The sequence below is a fragment of the Magallana gigas genome, chromosome 2 (genome assembly GCF_963853765.1).
Source record: "Magallana gigas chromosome 2, xbMagGiga1.1, whole genome shotgun sequence".
NCBI classification, from domain to species: Eukaryota; Metazoa; Mollusca; class Bivalvia; order Ostreida; family Ostreidae; genus Magallana; species Magallana gigas.
The window spans coordinates 38,063,344-38,081,128 of NC_088854.1; the positions used below are offsets into that span (position 1 = coordinate 38,063,344).

A 17,785-nucleotide genomic window follows, 5' to 3' on the forward strand; every position below is an offset into this window, starting at 1 on the left:
ATGATGTCATAGTGGTTCTAGCACTAAAAAGACACTCTGGAATCAATTACTAGATCTTGACCTTAATTATCTAGCAAATGATTCCAGAGTGTTTTTTGGTGCTAACGCGCGTTACTCAATTTGTATGCACACACCGCTGCAGTTATGAGACTGTATACTTCAAAAAATCATGATTCAATGCTATAATACGAGTACAAGTATTGACCACTTTGCCATAGCAATTAAACCCCCATAAAAAAGAAAACAGAATACCAACAGTTGCATACAATTTAATTACTTTTGCCCCATTTTACATAAATATTTCTAAAATATCCAAATGAATTAAAAAAAATTACACTGACAATAAAGATTTAAATTTGAACAAGTTTAGATTCTAAATTGTCCTTAAAAAATAAAAACAACTCCAGAAAAGATTTCAGTTTGATGGATGGGCCTCAGTATTTTCTTAACCACCTGAAAACAAAAAAAATATGAAAAGATTACTATATAATCATAATGTACATTTATGAATTACAAAAACTGTTTAGTATAACTAATCCAGTGAATAAATGAGAAACAGGATTTGATCACAATTAAACCTTGAAATAAATACAAAAGAAAAGATAAACATGAAAAAGTTCACACATTACTTACATCATTTACAAACAAGAGGCCCAGGGGCCACATCGCTCACCTGAGCAACAATTGCCTTAATTCTGATCAAATTAGCATTACAATATCAAAATATCTTGACAACTAGGGCCTAAAGACAGTAGATCTTGCTAAAAAAAATTGAAAATCTGCCAATTTTTATCCACCTCTTTCTTTTGGTAAATACCAAGCCCCTTTTGTTGTTGTACCTGTAAGATGATTTTTCTCTTTTCCTATATACCCCCCCCCCCCCATTTTGTTGCCCCACTTTTCTCTAGGGTATCATGGTTTCATCAAACTTATATCTGCATAACCTGTGCTTTCACACTAAGTACTGAGTTTTGGACCGAAAAACTTTCCCAGAATATTTTTAAAGATTTTCTCTATATATGTAAAAATTCAAACTGCCATCACGGCCCCGCCCTACCACTAGGGACTGTGATTTTGAATTTACACTACCCGAGGATGCCTCTACACAAGTTAAAGCTTTTCTGGCCAAATGGTCTTTAAAAAGAAGATTTTTAAAGATTTTCTCTATATATTCCTATGTAAAACTTGATCCCCCAATTGTGGCCCCACCCTACCCCCAGGGATCATGATTTGAACAAACTTGAATCTACACTACCTGAGGATGCTTCCATTCAAATTTGAGCTTTCTGGCCTAATAGTTTTTTGATAAGGAGATTTTTAATATATATTCCTATGTAAAAATTGATCCCCCCATTGTGGCCCCGCCCTACCCCCAGGGACTATGATTTGAACAAACTTGAATCTACACTACCTGAGGATGCTTCAATTTTAATTTGATCTTTTCTGGCCTAATTGTTTTTAAAAAGATTTTTTAAGATTTTCTCTATATATTCCTATGTAAAAATTCATCCCCCTATTGTGGCCCCACCCTACCCCCGGGGACCATGATTTTAACGAACTTGAATCTACACTATCTGAGGATGCTTCCACTCAAATTTGAGCTTTCCTGGCCTAATAGTTTTTGATAAGGAGATTTTTAAAGATTTTCTCTATATATTCCTATGTAAAAATTCATCCCCCTATTGTGGCCCCACCCTACCCCCGGGGACCATGATTTGAACGAACTTGAATCTACACTACCTGTGGATGCTCCCATTTTAATTTGAGCTTTTGTGGCCCAATTGTTTTTGAGAAGAAGATTTTTAAAGATTTTCTCTATATCTTCCAATGTAAAACTTGATCCCCCAATTGTGGCCCCACTCTACCCCCAGGGACCATGATTTGAACAAACTTGAATCTACACTACCTGTGGATGCTTCCATTTTAATTTGAGCTTTCCTGGCCCAATAGTTTTTGAGAAGAAGATTTTTAAAGATTTTCTCTTTATATTCCTATGTAAAACTTGATCCCCTTCTTGTGGCCCCTCCCTACCCCCGGGGACCATGATTTGAACAAACTTGAATCTACACTACCTGAGGATGCCTCCACACAAGTTTTAGCTTTTCAGGCCTAATAGTTTTTGAGAAGAAGATTTTTGAAAAATACCAACAAATTTTCAATAATTCTCAATTATCTCCCCTTTAAAGAGGGCATGGCCCTTCATTTGAACAAACTTAAATCCCCTTTACCTAGTGGTGCTTTGTGCCAAATTTGGTTGAAATCTGCCCAGTGGTTCTTGAGAAGATGAAAATGTGAAAAGTTAACGACGACAACGACGACGACGACGACAGACAACAGACAAATTGTGATCAGAAAAAATCATTGACAATTAAGGCAGACAAGTAAAGTTTAGATGAGCTAGCTTATGACTTTTTTACTTACTTATTGGTTTCCATATTGTAGAATAATTCAACTTTGTTCTCATAGTAAAAACTGGAGGGCTGCCCATGATTCATTTGACTGTATCCCCCTTTTAGATAAACATTGTCCCCCTCAGCCGAGATAGAGGCAGCAGCCCTGGGCTCAGGGAGTGCCTTCACATAGAACCAACAATTGGTTCTAGGATTATAACACTCCATCGATGAAAGCAAGCTGAATTCATGATAAATATATAAAAATAATCATAAAAGTTATCACCCAGATTTCTTTCCGTTAATTTTAATCAATATCTCTCTTTTTGTCCTGAAAATTGTGAAGACATACTGGTACATACCGATTGCCTTCACCTATTCCACCAATAGCAAATATATAGCCATCTAATTCACAAAGGGAATGCTCCATCCTGGCAACATTCAATGGAGCCACTGGTCTCCACTCTTTGGTCTCATATGAGTACACCAATACTTTATTGGTGGGGGAGGGACACTCCGAATCTTTGTACCTGGCTCCACCTACAAAAATTGCATAATCAGATCATCTTGCATTGATTTTGACAAATACATATATTCTCTTCAAAATAAAAATTAATTTGGTAAACTTTTGCTGATTTTGTGATATGCTTTGCCCCAGACCCTGTCAAAGTCCCGTGGAAATTCGACCACCTTGATCTATCTACTACTACAATCTTGATAGACCTCTGACACTGACTTTTTCCCTTTAAGACATTAAGTTTCCATTTTAAAGTTTAAAAGATATGGTTAAGTTAGAAAAAAGTAAGACACGGAGTGAAAAAAAAGAATGAAAGAAAACATGTCCTTCAGTGTACTGTTAAATCATTAGATTTCATGGTGGCTCAATTTTCGTGGAATTCGTGGGTACCTTTCATCCACGAAATAACATCCTCCACGAATTAATAGATTAGGATAATAAAGTCATATTTCCTCTGTAGGTTTAAGAGAATACACGAAATTACGTCCCCATGAACCTGTAAAATTTAAGCAATCCACAAACATTGGCCCCCACGAAAATTAATGATTCCACAGTATAATCTGGGTGACATGAAAAACTAAAAGCATTGCATAAGTCAAGTTTCATTAATATTTTGAACTGTTGATAAAAGGGAAGGATAATATTTTTTAATTTAGACATCCACAGATTAGAAATATATAAAAGTAAAAAAACAAGAGGCCCATGGGCCACATCGCTCACCTGAGGAACAATAGTTATGATAAAATCAGCTCAATGGAAACTATCTGGACAATGTACAATAATACATGTAGATCCTGTATAAATAAAATCCATTTTCCCCTGGATATTCTTATGTTTATAATCATTAGTCCCTTTTCTAACAGGATGATTTTATAGTCATATCATATGTTGAGTATTGCAGTTCTCAAAAAGATCCCTAACAATAGTTTATATATGGGATATAAACGTACATCAAACTCTGAACCTTCTCGTGAGGCCAAAGAATTGTCCTGGGGCCAAAGTCTTAACAATTATAAAGAATCTCTGGCTGATTAGTTTCTGAGAAGATTTTTAAAGATTTACCCTATATATTCCTTTGTTAAACTTTGACCCCCCCCCCCCCCCATTGTGGCCCCACCCTACCCATGGGGATCATTATTTTCACAACTTTGAATCTACACTACCTGAGGATGCTTTCACACAAGTTTCAGCTTTCCTGGCTGATTAGTTTCTGAGAAGAAGATCTTTAAAGATTTACTCTGTTTATTCCTATGTAAAACATCGACCTCCCATTGTGGCCCAAACCTACCCCCAGGGGTCATGATTTTCACAAATTTGAATCTACACTACCTGAGGATGCTTCCACACAAGTTTCAGCTTTCCTGGCCGATTAGTTTCTGAGAAGAAGATTTTTAAAGATTTACTTTTTATATTCATATGTTAAACTTCGACCCCCCATTGTGGCCCCAACCTACCCCCGGGGGTCATGATTTTCACAACTTTGAATCTACACTACCTGAGGATGCTTCCACACAAGTTTCAGCTTTCCTGGCCGATTAGTTTCTGAGAAGAAGATTTTTAAAGATTTACTCTATATATTCATTTGTTAAACTTCGACCCCCCAATTGTGGCCCCACCCTCAGGTGAGCTAAAAAGGTTAAGTTTACAATTCAATAAGTTGGGTTCTGGAAGAACAGACTTTGAAAATTTTCGTAATAAATATTGACAATTTTTTTACTTTTTTAATCTGTAGCTTTTAAGATCTGTGTACAAACATAGAATTGTAAGCAAATCTCTGTATCTTGCTTATAATTCGAAGCTTAACACTCAAATATGGTTAGTAAATAGAAATTGTAGGGTAACAATTAAACACAAGAAACATGCACTACATGTATAACAAATTAAGAACACAATTTATTTTTTCGAAATGAATCATATATATACATGTATATACCTACATATTTCCGTCAGCGATATCAAACTCTATTTAAACTGAATAAACTCGAGAAAATGCCGAGCATCTCAACAAAACCTATTGCATTAATCTACCATTACGCAAAAGATAATGCCGAATTACCAATAGAATGAATTGTACTTCAGTACCCCTACATCAGATTTTGCTCAATTTGCGCAGGTAAACTGTTAACTGTTTGATTTACCGTAGTCTCTGTTTTATTTGATACGTAAAAATCACGAAATACAGACGATAGTTCTCAGGTTACAAAGCATAAAAAATGAAAACGAAACGAAAATCAGAACAAGCTAACACCAACGTCATGTGTGAAAACTGTCAACGCATTGAAATATTTAGCCTTAATTTACTTCACAAAATCGGCACCAATATATTTTGCATATTTCAAAAATTTCCCTTCATACGCGAACGGTTGCATAGCAAGTAAATTCATCATAGTCAGATCGACCCTTTTTCGTATAATGTCATGGCTGCTTTAAACAAAGAACCTCGTTTTAGAAGTATGGAATACGAGTCTTGGTAAAATGGGTATGCAAACCCGGGCCGTGGCAAAATAAAATCCGGGGCAGATCGGCAATCGTCAATTCCAAATACGCATTATTTTGCAGCAATATTTACAGCGAATACAAATATACTGGTCCATCAAATATCCCGAAATGTTAATGAGATTGGCAGATTTAATACCTGCCAATCTTTTGTTTTGCTCAGACCAAGTCTTGCCTACCTATTTTACCGTAGGTAATTCTTACCGTATGCCGAGCCCGAAGCTATTAAACTGATTGAAACACGCATTTCCTTTATTATTATTTTCGTAATAACTCAGATTTGAATCAGAATTAGCACTTAATTTTTGCAATTTATATTTTCCTTCCCATAAGGATAATTTATGCTAAACTACGTTGAATTGAACTAATTAGTTCTTGAGAAGAAGATTTTTAAAAATGCACCCCCCTTTTTCTACAGTTTCAAGGTTTTCTCCGCTTTGAATACAGATGGGACTTTTATTTCTGCAATTTATATTTGCCCTCACATAAGGATGCTTTGTGCCAAATTTGGTTGAAATTGGATAAGCGGTTTTAGAGAAGAAGTTCAAAATGTAAAAAGTTTACAGACGGACAGACAGACAGGCAGACGGACAGACGGACGGACAGACGGACGACGGACAAAATGTGATCAGAATAGCTCACTTGAGCTTTCAGCTCAGGTGAGCTAAAAACACAGAGAAACACAGGATAGAACTTCCAAATTCCTTCCAGATGTCCATGATATTAAGAATAAATCTATATATAATGAGGTAGAACTGTATCTACTTACCGACCATGTACCACTGGTCTCCTCCCCACACCATCGCCTTTCTGGTATCCTCGTTACTACCATCAGAGTGGTCCTGTTTTTTATATCGTCTACTCCTTTTCTTTTTGACATGTTTGACACAGTCGTTGCTTTTCCCCTCTACTATGGGAACATGTTTTTGCTTTGGTTTCCTCCCCATCATACAATCCATGCTTTGTAGTCCAGTAGTTCCCAATCTGGCTGGCTTTCCAGCTAGTTCAGATTCTGTGTCGTCCATCATAGACCCTATGTATATATAATATATAAATTATATAATTTACAATAATATAGTTAGCTGTTTTAAGCACGTTCAATTACTGCATTACAAAATAATAAACTGGTCATCATATGTACATTATTAGGTAGCAAGTCCCTAGCTCTGTGTACCTCAATATCTAACTGCATGATTAATGTTTCAACATCAGAACTTTAAAATATCAATTTCCACATTGATAATGAAATTCTTTGTAAAGAAGTTTATTTATACTCTGTCCATGGAACAGACCATAATAATAACAACTTCTAAATGAATTTGAAATTTAAATATTTGAAGTGTCTAAAATTAAAGAGCATGCATTCATGCACTTTGATGAGGTTTGTAGTTTAATCCTTGATCAACTCAAATTTGAAAGTATTCAACTATCCATGCCCTTTTGCCTGCAACAACATCAAGCGAATAAAGGTGACAGAAAGATGAACTGATTAAAAAACAGGTTATATGTACAAATAAAATGGCTATCTAAGCTATATACCTAAATAGTACATTAATTGTTACCAAGGAAAACACCTACAGTAAAACTTGCTTACAAGGAACTTGGATAATAGAATAATAGGTTTAGTTGGGATTTATGAATGAAATTACTGTAGAAACACATATTTTCGTTGGGTCAAAATTTCGTGTTTTTTTAACCAAATAAAATTCCGTTGGCATTTAATTTCGTTATATTTTTATCTTTTTGTATTCATTAATACTTTGGTTAAAAATTCGTCATGGATTTAATTTCGTTGATTTATACTGCCAACGAAAATAACGAAATTAAATCCTCAACGAATATTTCTGCTTCTACAGTATATATAATATTTCACCCATCATGTGTTAAACTGTCTTCTACTAATATAAATAATCTTACTTATTAGGAAACAAAATTTCTTTATCCCAATATCTCTTTTTACACGTAGAGAATTTTACTGAATTAAAACAAGTCAATTTTCCTTATGATGATCCTGGAAAAATATACTTTTTACCATTTTATCCTCCTTTTTATATCATTTTTCACATCAATTTTTTTTAACTTTTTGATGGTATGTTGACAATAAAATTTTACATTTTGATTCCCTGTATTGCTTGATACAAGGTGCAGAAATGGTGGACCAGCTTTGACTTCGGGAACAGGCATGACGATTAAAATCCTCGATAGCATCTTCGGTCATTAGAACAATGTCGTAAGTGACATTGGGTTCCTTGAACTCAGAGCTACAGTGTGTCTATACAGGCAACAGAAAGAAGAAAGAGAAAGACAGAAAAGGAATAGGTCAGAATGTGGAGCAAACATACCAATAGAATGGAATATTGCACTGAAATGGTGAAATAGCTAGAGCTATATCATATATAATATTAGGCCACCTCTCAAAGAAGTTTTTGTTCTCTCCAAGTCAGCTATTAATGAATAATTATGTAATTCGTGTATGCAGGTGTATTTCATAAAATTCTGGGCTTTATAACACATGTAATCATATTAATTCTCATACATGCATGCAACATTGAAAAGAAAAATGAATTTCCCTTCCTAAGTTAATAAACATTGCAAGTAAAAAAAAAAGGGCAAACAAAAGAATTTCCGGGGTGGTTTATAATCAAAACAGTTGTTCCATTAATTCATTCCAGTTTTGAGGCGAGTTTTTAACATATACTGTACTTACCTTTGACAATACTTTATGTACAGACCGATTATCAATCTATCTAAGCATGATTTGCTGCACATGGAGCAAACCTGATAATGCTGTCAATTCTGTCATTTATTATTTATGGAAGCATCATCTTTTAGTGTGGAAGTAAAATTAACTACTGGTAATACCTGCTTAAAGTACTGTATAAAAATACTTAATTAAAAAAACACAGCATCAATTAATGTAAAAGGAAAAAACCATTCGGTACACTGTACTCATGTTAAAAAGAAACATAACTATTCATGTACCTTTAGATATTGCTCAACACTCCCTCCACTGTTGGCAAGGCTCCTAGGTTCTTGAATCTCCAGATTCAGAGGATCTTGCTGATTGAGGCGGATGGAGGTTTGAACCCTACAACAAGGTATAAAAGATGCATTGAATTCAAATATTCTTTCATACACTGTCATTTTTTTTATCAAAACAAAAAAGAGCAGATTATTTAAAATGCCTGTTTCACATCAGAGACTGGGAATATATTTGTCTTACTGTAAACCAACTTTTATTCGCTTCCGAGAATCGAAATCTTTGAGAAGGTTTGCAAGAGTCTGATCGTCACAATTATTTTCTCGTCACAAACCAGTTCTCAAAACCTATGGTATATTACTTTTAAAATAGTATACTTCTCTGTTGCAAAAATTAGTAGCTGCAAACAAGTTTGACTCTGGTAAATGACGCAAAATAAAGTTGTCACAAATAAAAGTTGGTATTAGATATGATTATGTTTATTGTTTAATTTAAAGCTATAAACCTAAAAGGTTAAATCATAGTATGATTTATCTTTTTCATATACAAAAAGTAAGATAATATTGAAAAGTATATGTACTAACCAGTTAGCCATAGTGATCAAGCCCACACAATGGGGGCTCTGCTTAAGGGCAGGACATTTAACGAAGCATTCCATCAATTGCTGGCTTGATAGGTGTGACAATCTAATCATGTCCATCACTCTCTCCAGATTCTTCATTCGATCCTCCTTATGATGGTGAAGCCAACTCACGGCGCTCTCAAATATGTCCATCTCTGAATTAACATCAAGCCTTTCATTTGACAAAATCAAGCAGATGGTGTCGACATCTAAGCCGTAGAAAGAGGAACTGTTCCTAATCTCCATAAAGTTTTTGGCTATCGCATCCATCAGAATGTCACAAAGTTGAACATCTTTATGCCTCCTCATCTTCTGCAAAAGTTTCAGCATGTCATGGTGACCAAGAGAGGAGATTTTCTGCAAACACATCTGAGTGATTTGCTGCACCTCAAACATCCGTGAGAGATCAAGTATCTCATGCAGACAATTAGGCTTAATGATATTGATATCACCAGAATAAATGCAATTCAGGAATGTCTTTAAAGAACCCTCTGACACTCCAGTAACCCTAATTTGCCTAGGTCTGATGGGTGGCTGAGTAAAGTCCTTGCTGTCAAACATCTTCTCAAACAACGGACTCTGACTAGCAAGGACGACTTTATGCACCGGGTAAATGATGCTGCCCAGTTTGAACGAAATGTCACATATTTGTTCTCTGTTGTAGATTTGGTTCAAATATTGGCCAATATGGGCATAGTGCATGCTGTTTGAAGCCTGTATGGGGCCTGAGAGTGGTGCACTATCACTTTCATTTTCAGCCTTTGGAGATGATTTTTGAAGGTTTCTGGGGACTTCATCATCAGAGGCAATTTTAAGGTTTCTGGGGACCTCATCATCTGATGCAGTTGATGAAACAGAACTTGGTGGAGAAATTGAACTTGGTGGAGAAGGTGTCTGGTTCTGGTTTCTGTCCACTATTGTATAAATACATTTCTCAATTAAGTGATAATTACCTTCTTAACAAAGTTTCAAAAACATTAGTTGAAATAAAAATGAATGTACTTTTGTAAATATCTATTGATCTAAAAGTCAAGTCCTTTAATAGCCCCCCCCCACCCCCATTTACCTTCAATAAATTTAATTAATCTCAGGTATTCAGTATTTGAAGTTGTTTTTACTCAATCAAAGCTGCATCAAAAAGCTTAATTTTTGACTATTTTAATCCAAATGAAAATAGAATTACTATAATAATTGTATTTATAATAACAAAAAGGAAAAAAGGATTGATAAAAAATATTTTGAGTTAAAGATTAGAAACTTTTTGTTATTTGGTCAGAGAAAGCAAGCAAACTTTAACAGGACTCAATAAATCTACAAAAAGTAAAATGCAAATACCCCTACCTTTCTGCTGAATATCTCTCAATTTCAAGGAGTCCAAGACCACGGATCCAGATGAAGAAGTTGTAGATGTAGAAACTCTAGATGTTGAGGCTCCCAGGGCAGCTTTTTCAGCCTTAAATAATATGAATTTCAAATATTAACAAAAATTATCTCCATATATTGTGAACAATTGTAAATACATATAAAACATTACTTTCATATTAAGCATAAACTTACTTTCATCCTCTCTTGCCGCTTCCTCTCAAGCCAGCAGGCCTGAGGGTCGGCATCCTCTTTGCTCATGAAGCTGTACCAAACGTCCCGATTTACTACAATCGGTTCACGCTTGGGCAGGACTTCGGTTGTCACAATCATAGTGTCCTTCATCATTGGACACAATGAATTTCAAGATATCCAACACGGCCTTTCAAGTTTCTGTATTCAATTAAAGAATAAAAATAAAAATTAATTTACAGTTGATAAACTGTTCCAATTGAACGATTTTAACCACACACGAACACCGGACACTTTCGACGAATCGATTGGCGAAGGCGAAGATTGATAGTATTCACAAACTATCAATCTTTGGGAGTCACGAAAACGCAGCTTCTCTCTAGCAACACTATTACGTAACTAAGGAAGTCTAAACCTGCCCGCGCATTTAACTTCAAAAAGCAGGAAGTAGCATAATATCTAATTTTTTCGTTGAACAAGATATTTCCGGATTTTTTTTCTATAAGAGGCAAATGAAAAGTCGATCAACGCATGTTTGTGGCATGTAATATATAGTAGATTTTCATTTAAAACCTAAATAAAGCAAGACAAGTATTCCACTCAATCGGAAAAACTCAAATATCCTTAGTAAAATATATTTTCAAAGACACACGAATAGGCCCATACATGTATATGCATGATGAATGAATAATTTGTTTAAAGATTATTATATAATTAAACTTTCTTGAAATATTTCGATCGTAAAGAATTGCCACCGTTGAGTATCCAATCCCATTATATTTAGATGTGCTGAATTCGCTATACAGCCCACAGATGCTTGAGGATGGGAACACCCTCCCCCTCCCGGCAATATCCACCCCTTACATATCTTTATATCCCCGAGTACCCAAACTCCGTCACCATAAGTTTCTCTGTTAATTATTTTTTGCGGTTTTTATCATTTGCAATCACTAAATATAACCTGAAACATTGTAATATATAAAATTATTAACAAAAATATTTTTATCATTGTTCAAATAAGCCCTCTGAATACAACGTTTATCACACGTGCTATCATAACTTATGAACCTAACTCCGTCACCCACATGATCTAAGATACGCCAGGCAATGAATACACATTAACAATTTAGTTTAAACACAATTTGTATCAAGGCCAAGTTATAATAAGTAAAATTGGTTTATACAATTTAAATTGTATTTAATTTCATCAAAGTGAAATATTTGCATTCCCATTGTTCTTTCCCACTGTAAGTCCATACGGAGGAGCTGCAATTATTTAAGAAATAAAGTACGAGTTATCGTGAATGTTGCAGAATAACCTCCGAGGTTGAGAAATGTTGTTTTTAAATATAAAAGCCGAGGCGTTAGCCGAGGCATTTATATTTTAAACAACATTTCGAGACCGAGGAGGTTATCCTGCAACATTCACGAAAACAAGAACTTTAATTCTATTCTACTAACAGCCCAGTATTTCTACAGATCGTTTTCCTAAAGAGAGACGATCTAGGTCATTTTGACGGCTGTTCCGTGTAACCCCAATGGTTTTGTTAGTAATGTTTACATGTGTATCGATCAAAGGAATTACATGCAGACGACAGAATTTTTTCTTGGGATTTTTAATACTCTTCACTTATTTATAAAATATCTTCGAGTTATATTCCTAACATTTTAAGGGCACTTTAATACGATTATAACTACTACACGTTATATATTTTAAATGTAAAAACTCGCAGTGAAGATGTGCTAGGGAGGTCCTAGGAACAGCTGCATTGATCTCTTAAAAAAACATTTGAGGCAATACACATCGTTTTGACTGGAACTAACACTTGAAATTGACATGGTTTTAAATTTTTTACGGTTTGAAGTTGTACTTTCATGATCATTGCGAGACAAATAAGTATTTCTGATCTGATAATTTACCGATGACGTTCGTGGTATATTGGAGAATAATGTCCGCGGCATCTCTTTGATCTTGGCAATAACTGTAGTAGAATTCTCTATAATCGCAATTGCTCTGTCTGTATACTATGACGTCATAAAGGTGTAACGTTATATAGGCCTATATTTTTCCATGACGTTATAGATTTAAACCACTATACGATACATCATGTTTTTCATTGTGTTTTTCTCCAACTCCATAAAATTGATGTATTTAATTAAAACATGTTTTTGATAACATTTTAAAGGAATTACTGTTTTAACATATCATTGATTCTGTTAACAAATCTATATGAATTAAAAAGATACATTGCAGTCTGAATGTATACTTTTGATGTAATAGCTAAATGTCAAGGTCTAGGCTAATACAGGGTATTTGCGAGTGGTAAAATGCAAATATAAGTAATAAACAACGATTATTTAGTGAACATGGCGTTATGAATAGCAACTGCTCTGCTGGCATATTTTCCATGATGCGCTAGCGCGCATCATGGAATATGCCAACAGAGCAATTGCTATTCATAACGCCATGTTCACTAAATAACGTTGTTTATTTCTTAAAAATGATCGCCAGAACAAAAAAGGGTCCTTGTAACAACAATCACAATTATGACTTTTTCAGAATGTATGGATGCCGTTTGATTTCTATCCTTACATATTTCAAATATATAATATCAATAATGAATATATTAATGATTATATTATTTATTTATTACATTTTTAATAAATGTAGCATATTCTAAATACAGACATACCGTATATATTTGTAACCCTTTATAAGGCAAAAATTACGACATGAGCGATTTGACGTTATCATCAAGTGTAGTGCATAAACGATATTGCGGAATGAAAAAATGTATTAATAACCTTAATAAAAAATAAATTACATGTGAAATGTTTCATCATGACCTCTCTTAAAATGACTGACCACCGTAAATCATCGAATGGGCCCGCATGTCAGAAATATCGTTCTTTTAGTGCATCCGTGAAAAAATGTGTCCGCTGATTTCACGCAATTTTTGCATAAAATGAACAAGGTGTAATTTTGTTATGTTTGAACACATTCTTAAAATTAACCGTTGTAAATTGTTGACATTTGATTGAAGATATTTGACATGCAAAAAATGACGTCATAATCGCACTTGATTTTAAACGGCGAGGAGTTTTCCGAAAGTGACGGAGTTAGGGGACTATGCGATACATGTTGTATGTACATCGATTTATGCTTTAAGAAAATATAGGTAATGAAAAAATATCTCGGAAAGCCCATGATGAATATGGGGGTGTGGATATTTGGGGGTTGGGGTGCCGGTGTCGTATAATTTAAGGTCCGCCCCGTAAAAGTATCCGGTCGGACCTTTATAATGTTAACAGTTAGGGTCCGGCTTTCCCCTATAATAAAAAGGTCCTACCCGTAGTCACTTATCAAAAGTTCTCTTAAAGTAATTATTCTTTTTGCTCATGTACATGTATCTTAAAGATGTCTTTTTTGGGAGTTGTAACTCTCCTATGCAGTTACTCGGGCAAACCGAAAGTGAAACAGTGTTTGGACCTCAGCACAAATCAACACACCGCTGACAACATATATAGCTCTAATCGATAAATTTGATGTAATGAGTTCTTAAGCATTGTTTTTCAAGAACACTTATCTATTGATACCTTGTAAAAAGTCAGATTTTAAATGGTACGGATAATTTTGATATTTTTTGAAGTCGTACATTTTATGTATTCCTATACGCCAGAGTTCAATATTAGTCTCGTTCAACCAGACGCTCGGCAGACTCCGTAAATCTCCGACAAGCAGAGAGTCTCTCTTGCTTGTCGGAGATTAACGGAGACAGCTGAGAGTCTGGTTGAATGAGACTAGAGATCAATTTTGCTTGGGTCCATACAATTTCTCATTACTACTTCGATTACTGATACGTAGTTTGATGGAATAACTCTTTGAATATTACACAACATGATTCATACTGGGTTTTCACGAAATTCCTGTTGAAGAATTCATATTATAAAAAATGTGCGTAATTCAAATACATATAGGAAACTACTTGCCATGCAAAGTTAATAACATATCATCAATAATTTTAAAATAAATAATAATTGATAAAATCAACTCCCGTCAGTACTTCAGTTCTTTGATTATGTAATCCAATCGGACATTTGCGTATCGTACATGTATGACCGTATTACTAATTAAATTACTTTTGGAATTTTGACAAATTGTTTAAGAATCTGAAAAAAGGAAAACCAGGCGTATTTAGACAATAATTTGCACACACTATTAAGTCTCTTTGTTTTTAAATCTCTTCCGGTGTATATATATTAACAGAGACCGGGTTTCACGACGGGTAAACACGGGTAAAAGAAGCCCTGCAATTATTAACACCTGTGCTAATCAGAATACACCCCTGAACTGTGAAAGAAAAAAAATGTCTCCGCTGAAGTGTTCTACACAGCTTAGATTTTTTAGCTCGTGCTTTGTTTAATTTTCAGTAGATCAGGAACGTTTGATTATATACTTATAATTTACAGGTCTCTAGGTAAATTTATCTTTAGTTTAAGATAAATAATAATTTTTAAGAGGCTGCATATGTGGATTACCTGAACAAAAGGGATATACGTTGACAGTATAGTGTACATACGTAACTGTGATAACTATAAGGGCGTGAAAAGACAAAATAAATTAATTAGAAGATACATGTAGTCATGTACCTATTATTATAAACCATGTTTTGATTGACTACAGGTACATGTAGAGTGTTTATTCACTCATCCTTTATTCACTTTAACCTTACAGTCCATCCGTATTCATGTACATATAACATACAAATATGCCAGTGGAACGGGAGAATAGACAATCTACTTAAATTATGGCAACAAATCATTTCTTAATTTTTAACTATTATCTGTATACTTTACAAGATCATTCATAATTTTGAAATTTTCTGATCTTAAAAGTTGCACAAATTTGAACAAAAAAGATCTCCTCGAAAAATATGGTTATTATATTTTTTTACGAAAAATAACATGCGAATGACACGCCAATAGAAAATGAAATACATCTTCCACACAATTAATATTACAATATATACATTTTTTCAGATTCATTATGGTTCTATTCAATCGACCAGTTTAAAAAAGTAATAAAAGTCTTCTCTCTCTCTCTCTCTCTCTCTCTCTCTCTCTCTCTCTCTCTCTCTCTCTCTCTCTCTGACTTCCATGTTGGAGAGGTGCCTATTTCACATCCCAAGATTAGATCTGCCCCGATGAAATACTAGTATCATTGTTAAATAGGAAAAAGTTAAACAAATTGACCCTTGTTTGACTTTCATTTAATTATCTTTTGTTTCAGTGGGTAGAAAAGGTCCGCCTCGTTGAAAGAACTGGTCATACATGGATATAGTGAGTGTAATATAGAGTCTTGAAGTGATATTATTCATTTGATCTTCTTAATATTGGAGTTGTTTGACGCTTTTGCACAAAATTGGGCGAATGAAAATTGTTGGGTTGTTCCGCCCCCTGTTGTAATTTGTCGAGTACAATGTAATTGTGCATATGAGAATTTGCAAAGCGTTTGGTAAATTAATTATTCCAATATGGAAACCGTCTATGTTTTGGCCTATGGTTTGGAATGCTTAATCTAATAACTTTTACAATTTTGTGTTAAAGTTTATTTAATAAAAAAATCCCAAAAAGGTTTTTTTACGGTTGGTTCAGATACTAAAAGCATCTTTGCTGCAGAAAGATTTAACAGTACCGTGCTGGTTTTAAAAGTGGATTTTAGAGGTGTTGAAATTGAATTAAAAACTGCAAGGAGAAATGAAGAACTTTAAGCACCATGTGCACTTTGTTAGACGCATTTTAACAAGAGCTTGGACTTTGGTTAGTTGTGTCAAACAGCATTGTGACGTAGGCCTGTCTATTTCTTTGCTGGCCACTAGGTCATAGCTCATTGAAATCAACAAGATTTATCTGGCTTTTGAGCTAAGACTTCGCAATCTGAGTATATTTCTATGGTGGCATAGATCTGCCACTACTTGTCAGATAGTTATGTCGACTTGTCAGATGATTATGTCGACTTGTCAGATATTTATGTCAACTTGTCAGATATTTATGTTGACTTGTCAGAAAATAAACATATTGACTAGAAACTCAATATTTTGTTGTTAAAGCGTGTTAGTGCCACTAACTGCCATTAACTTGTCATCATAATATCTGACAAGTCGACATAAAGATCTGACAAGTTAACATAATTATTTGACAAGTCGACATAAAGATCTGACAAGTTAACATAATTATCTGACAGGAAAAATAATATGACCACTAGTTTAAAGAAATTTATCATTCATATTATAAGCCGAGGTGTCAGATAATGATGTTGACTTGTCAGATGTTATGTTGTCTTGTCAAATAATTATGTCGACTTGTCAAATAATTATGTCGACTTGTCAGATAATTATGTCGACTTGTCAAATAATTATGTCGACTTAAAAGATGCTAATGTCGACTTGTCAGATCCTTATGTCGACTTGTCAGAAGATATTATTTCAACTTGATGGCACAAATTGGGCGTGGAAAGGTTATAGTGACACCATGTGTTTTTATAAAGCACCATGTGCAAAAAGAAAGAAATTGAAACAGTATTGTTGATCGTATTATATGGTTATTTAAAAAATTTACATATAGGTCCGCAATATTTGGACGGAAATTCAGGATTTGGAAAAGGACAGCAGATTTTCACCAACAGCTTCAAACATTAGTTATATCATCAGAAGAGGAAAGAGCGACAACTCGAATAAAATGTATGATTTCTTAGCAGTTTAGTACAGGAGTCCCTTTCCATTGTAATTGACCCCATCACCTTCAGGTGTTTGACTTTTTGAAATGATCATGTAAACAATGAACATTTTATGCGTCCTCTTTTTAAAACGTGACCCATTACAAAATGAAATATTCTTTACAATTAAGTTATACCGATGCCTTTTTTTAAATTAAGTTTTTGGATCAGACTTTTGCCTTTGTTATTATCAAAGATGGGGGGGGGGGGGGGGGCGGGGGGGCTGCCCCCCCCCCCCCCCCCCGATGTTACGTGCCTGAAGTATACATGTACATGTATAAAGTCACAGTGTTTTAAACTCGTTAAAAAACTAGCTAGACACTCAGGGCTGACAGATAGTATAATTTGTCGGCCCTGTATTAATTCAACCAGCCCGGAGGAAATAGTTGGCATTGTTTATTTCTTTTAATTTGCATGTAAAACATTAAAAAATAAGTAAGTAAGTAAATAA

General features: G+C 34.5%; 1 protein-coding gene across 1 annotated transcript; it reads right to left on the reverse strand.

Moving 5' to 3' along the window:
- Nucleotides 1-253: 253 nt before the first annotated feature.
- LOC105330643 (kelch-like protein 3) lies at nucleotides 254-10,959 on the reverse strand. Its single transcript, XM_066076422.1, has 9 exons — nucleotides 10,563-10,959; nucleotides 10,347-10,458; nucleotides 8,968-9,919; nucleotides 8,386-8,491; nucleotides 7,516-7,675; nucleotides 6,173-6,436; nucleotides 2,753-2,930; nucleotides 2,422-2,631; nucleotides 254-453 (listed from the first exon to the last, which is right to left on the reverse strand). Exons 1-9 carry the CDS (start codon nucleotides 10,713-10,715, stop codon nucleotides 435-437), a joined length of 2,154 nt encoding a protein of 717 aa, XP_065932494.1. The 5' UTR covers nucleotides 10,716-10,959; the 3' UTR covers nucleotides 254-434.
- Nucleotides 10,960-17,785: the final 6,826 nt, after the last annotated feature.

Excerpts from the sequence above, each read along its gene's own strand:
- LOC105330643 (XM_066076422.1), bottom strand. The coding sequence starts at position 10,715 with ATGATGAAGGACACTATGATTGTGACAACCGAAGTCCTGCCCAAGCGT. Across the intron at positions 10,459-10,562 it reads AGCGGCAAGAGAGGATGAAA|GCTGAAAAAGCTGCCCTGGG; the intron begins GTAAGTTTATGC and ends ATATTATTTAAG. Across the intron at positions 9,920-10,346 it reads GAGAGATATTCAGCAGAAAG|TGGACAGAAACCAGAACCAG; the intron begins GTAGGGGTATTT and ends TTTATACAATAG.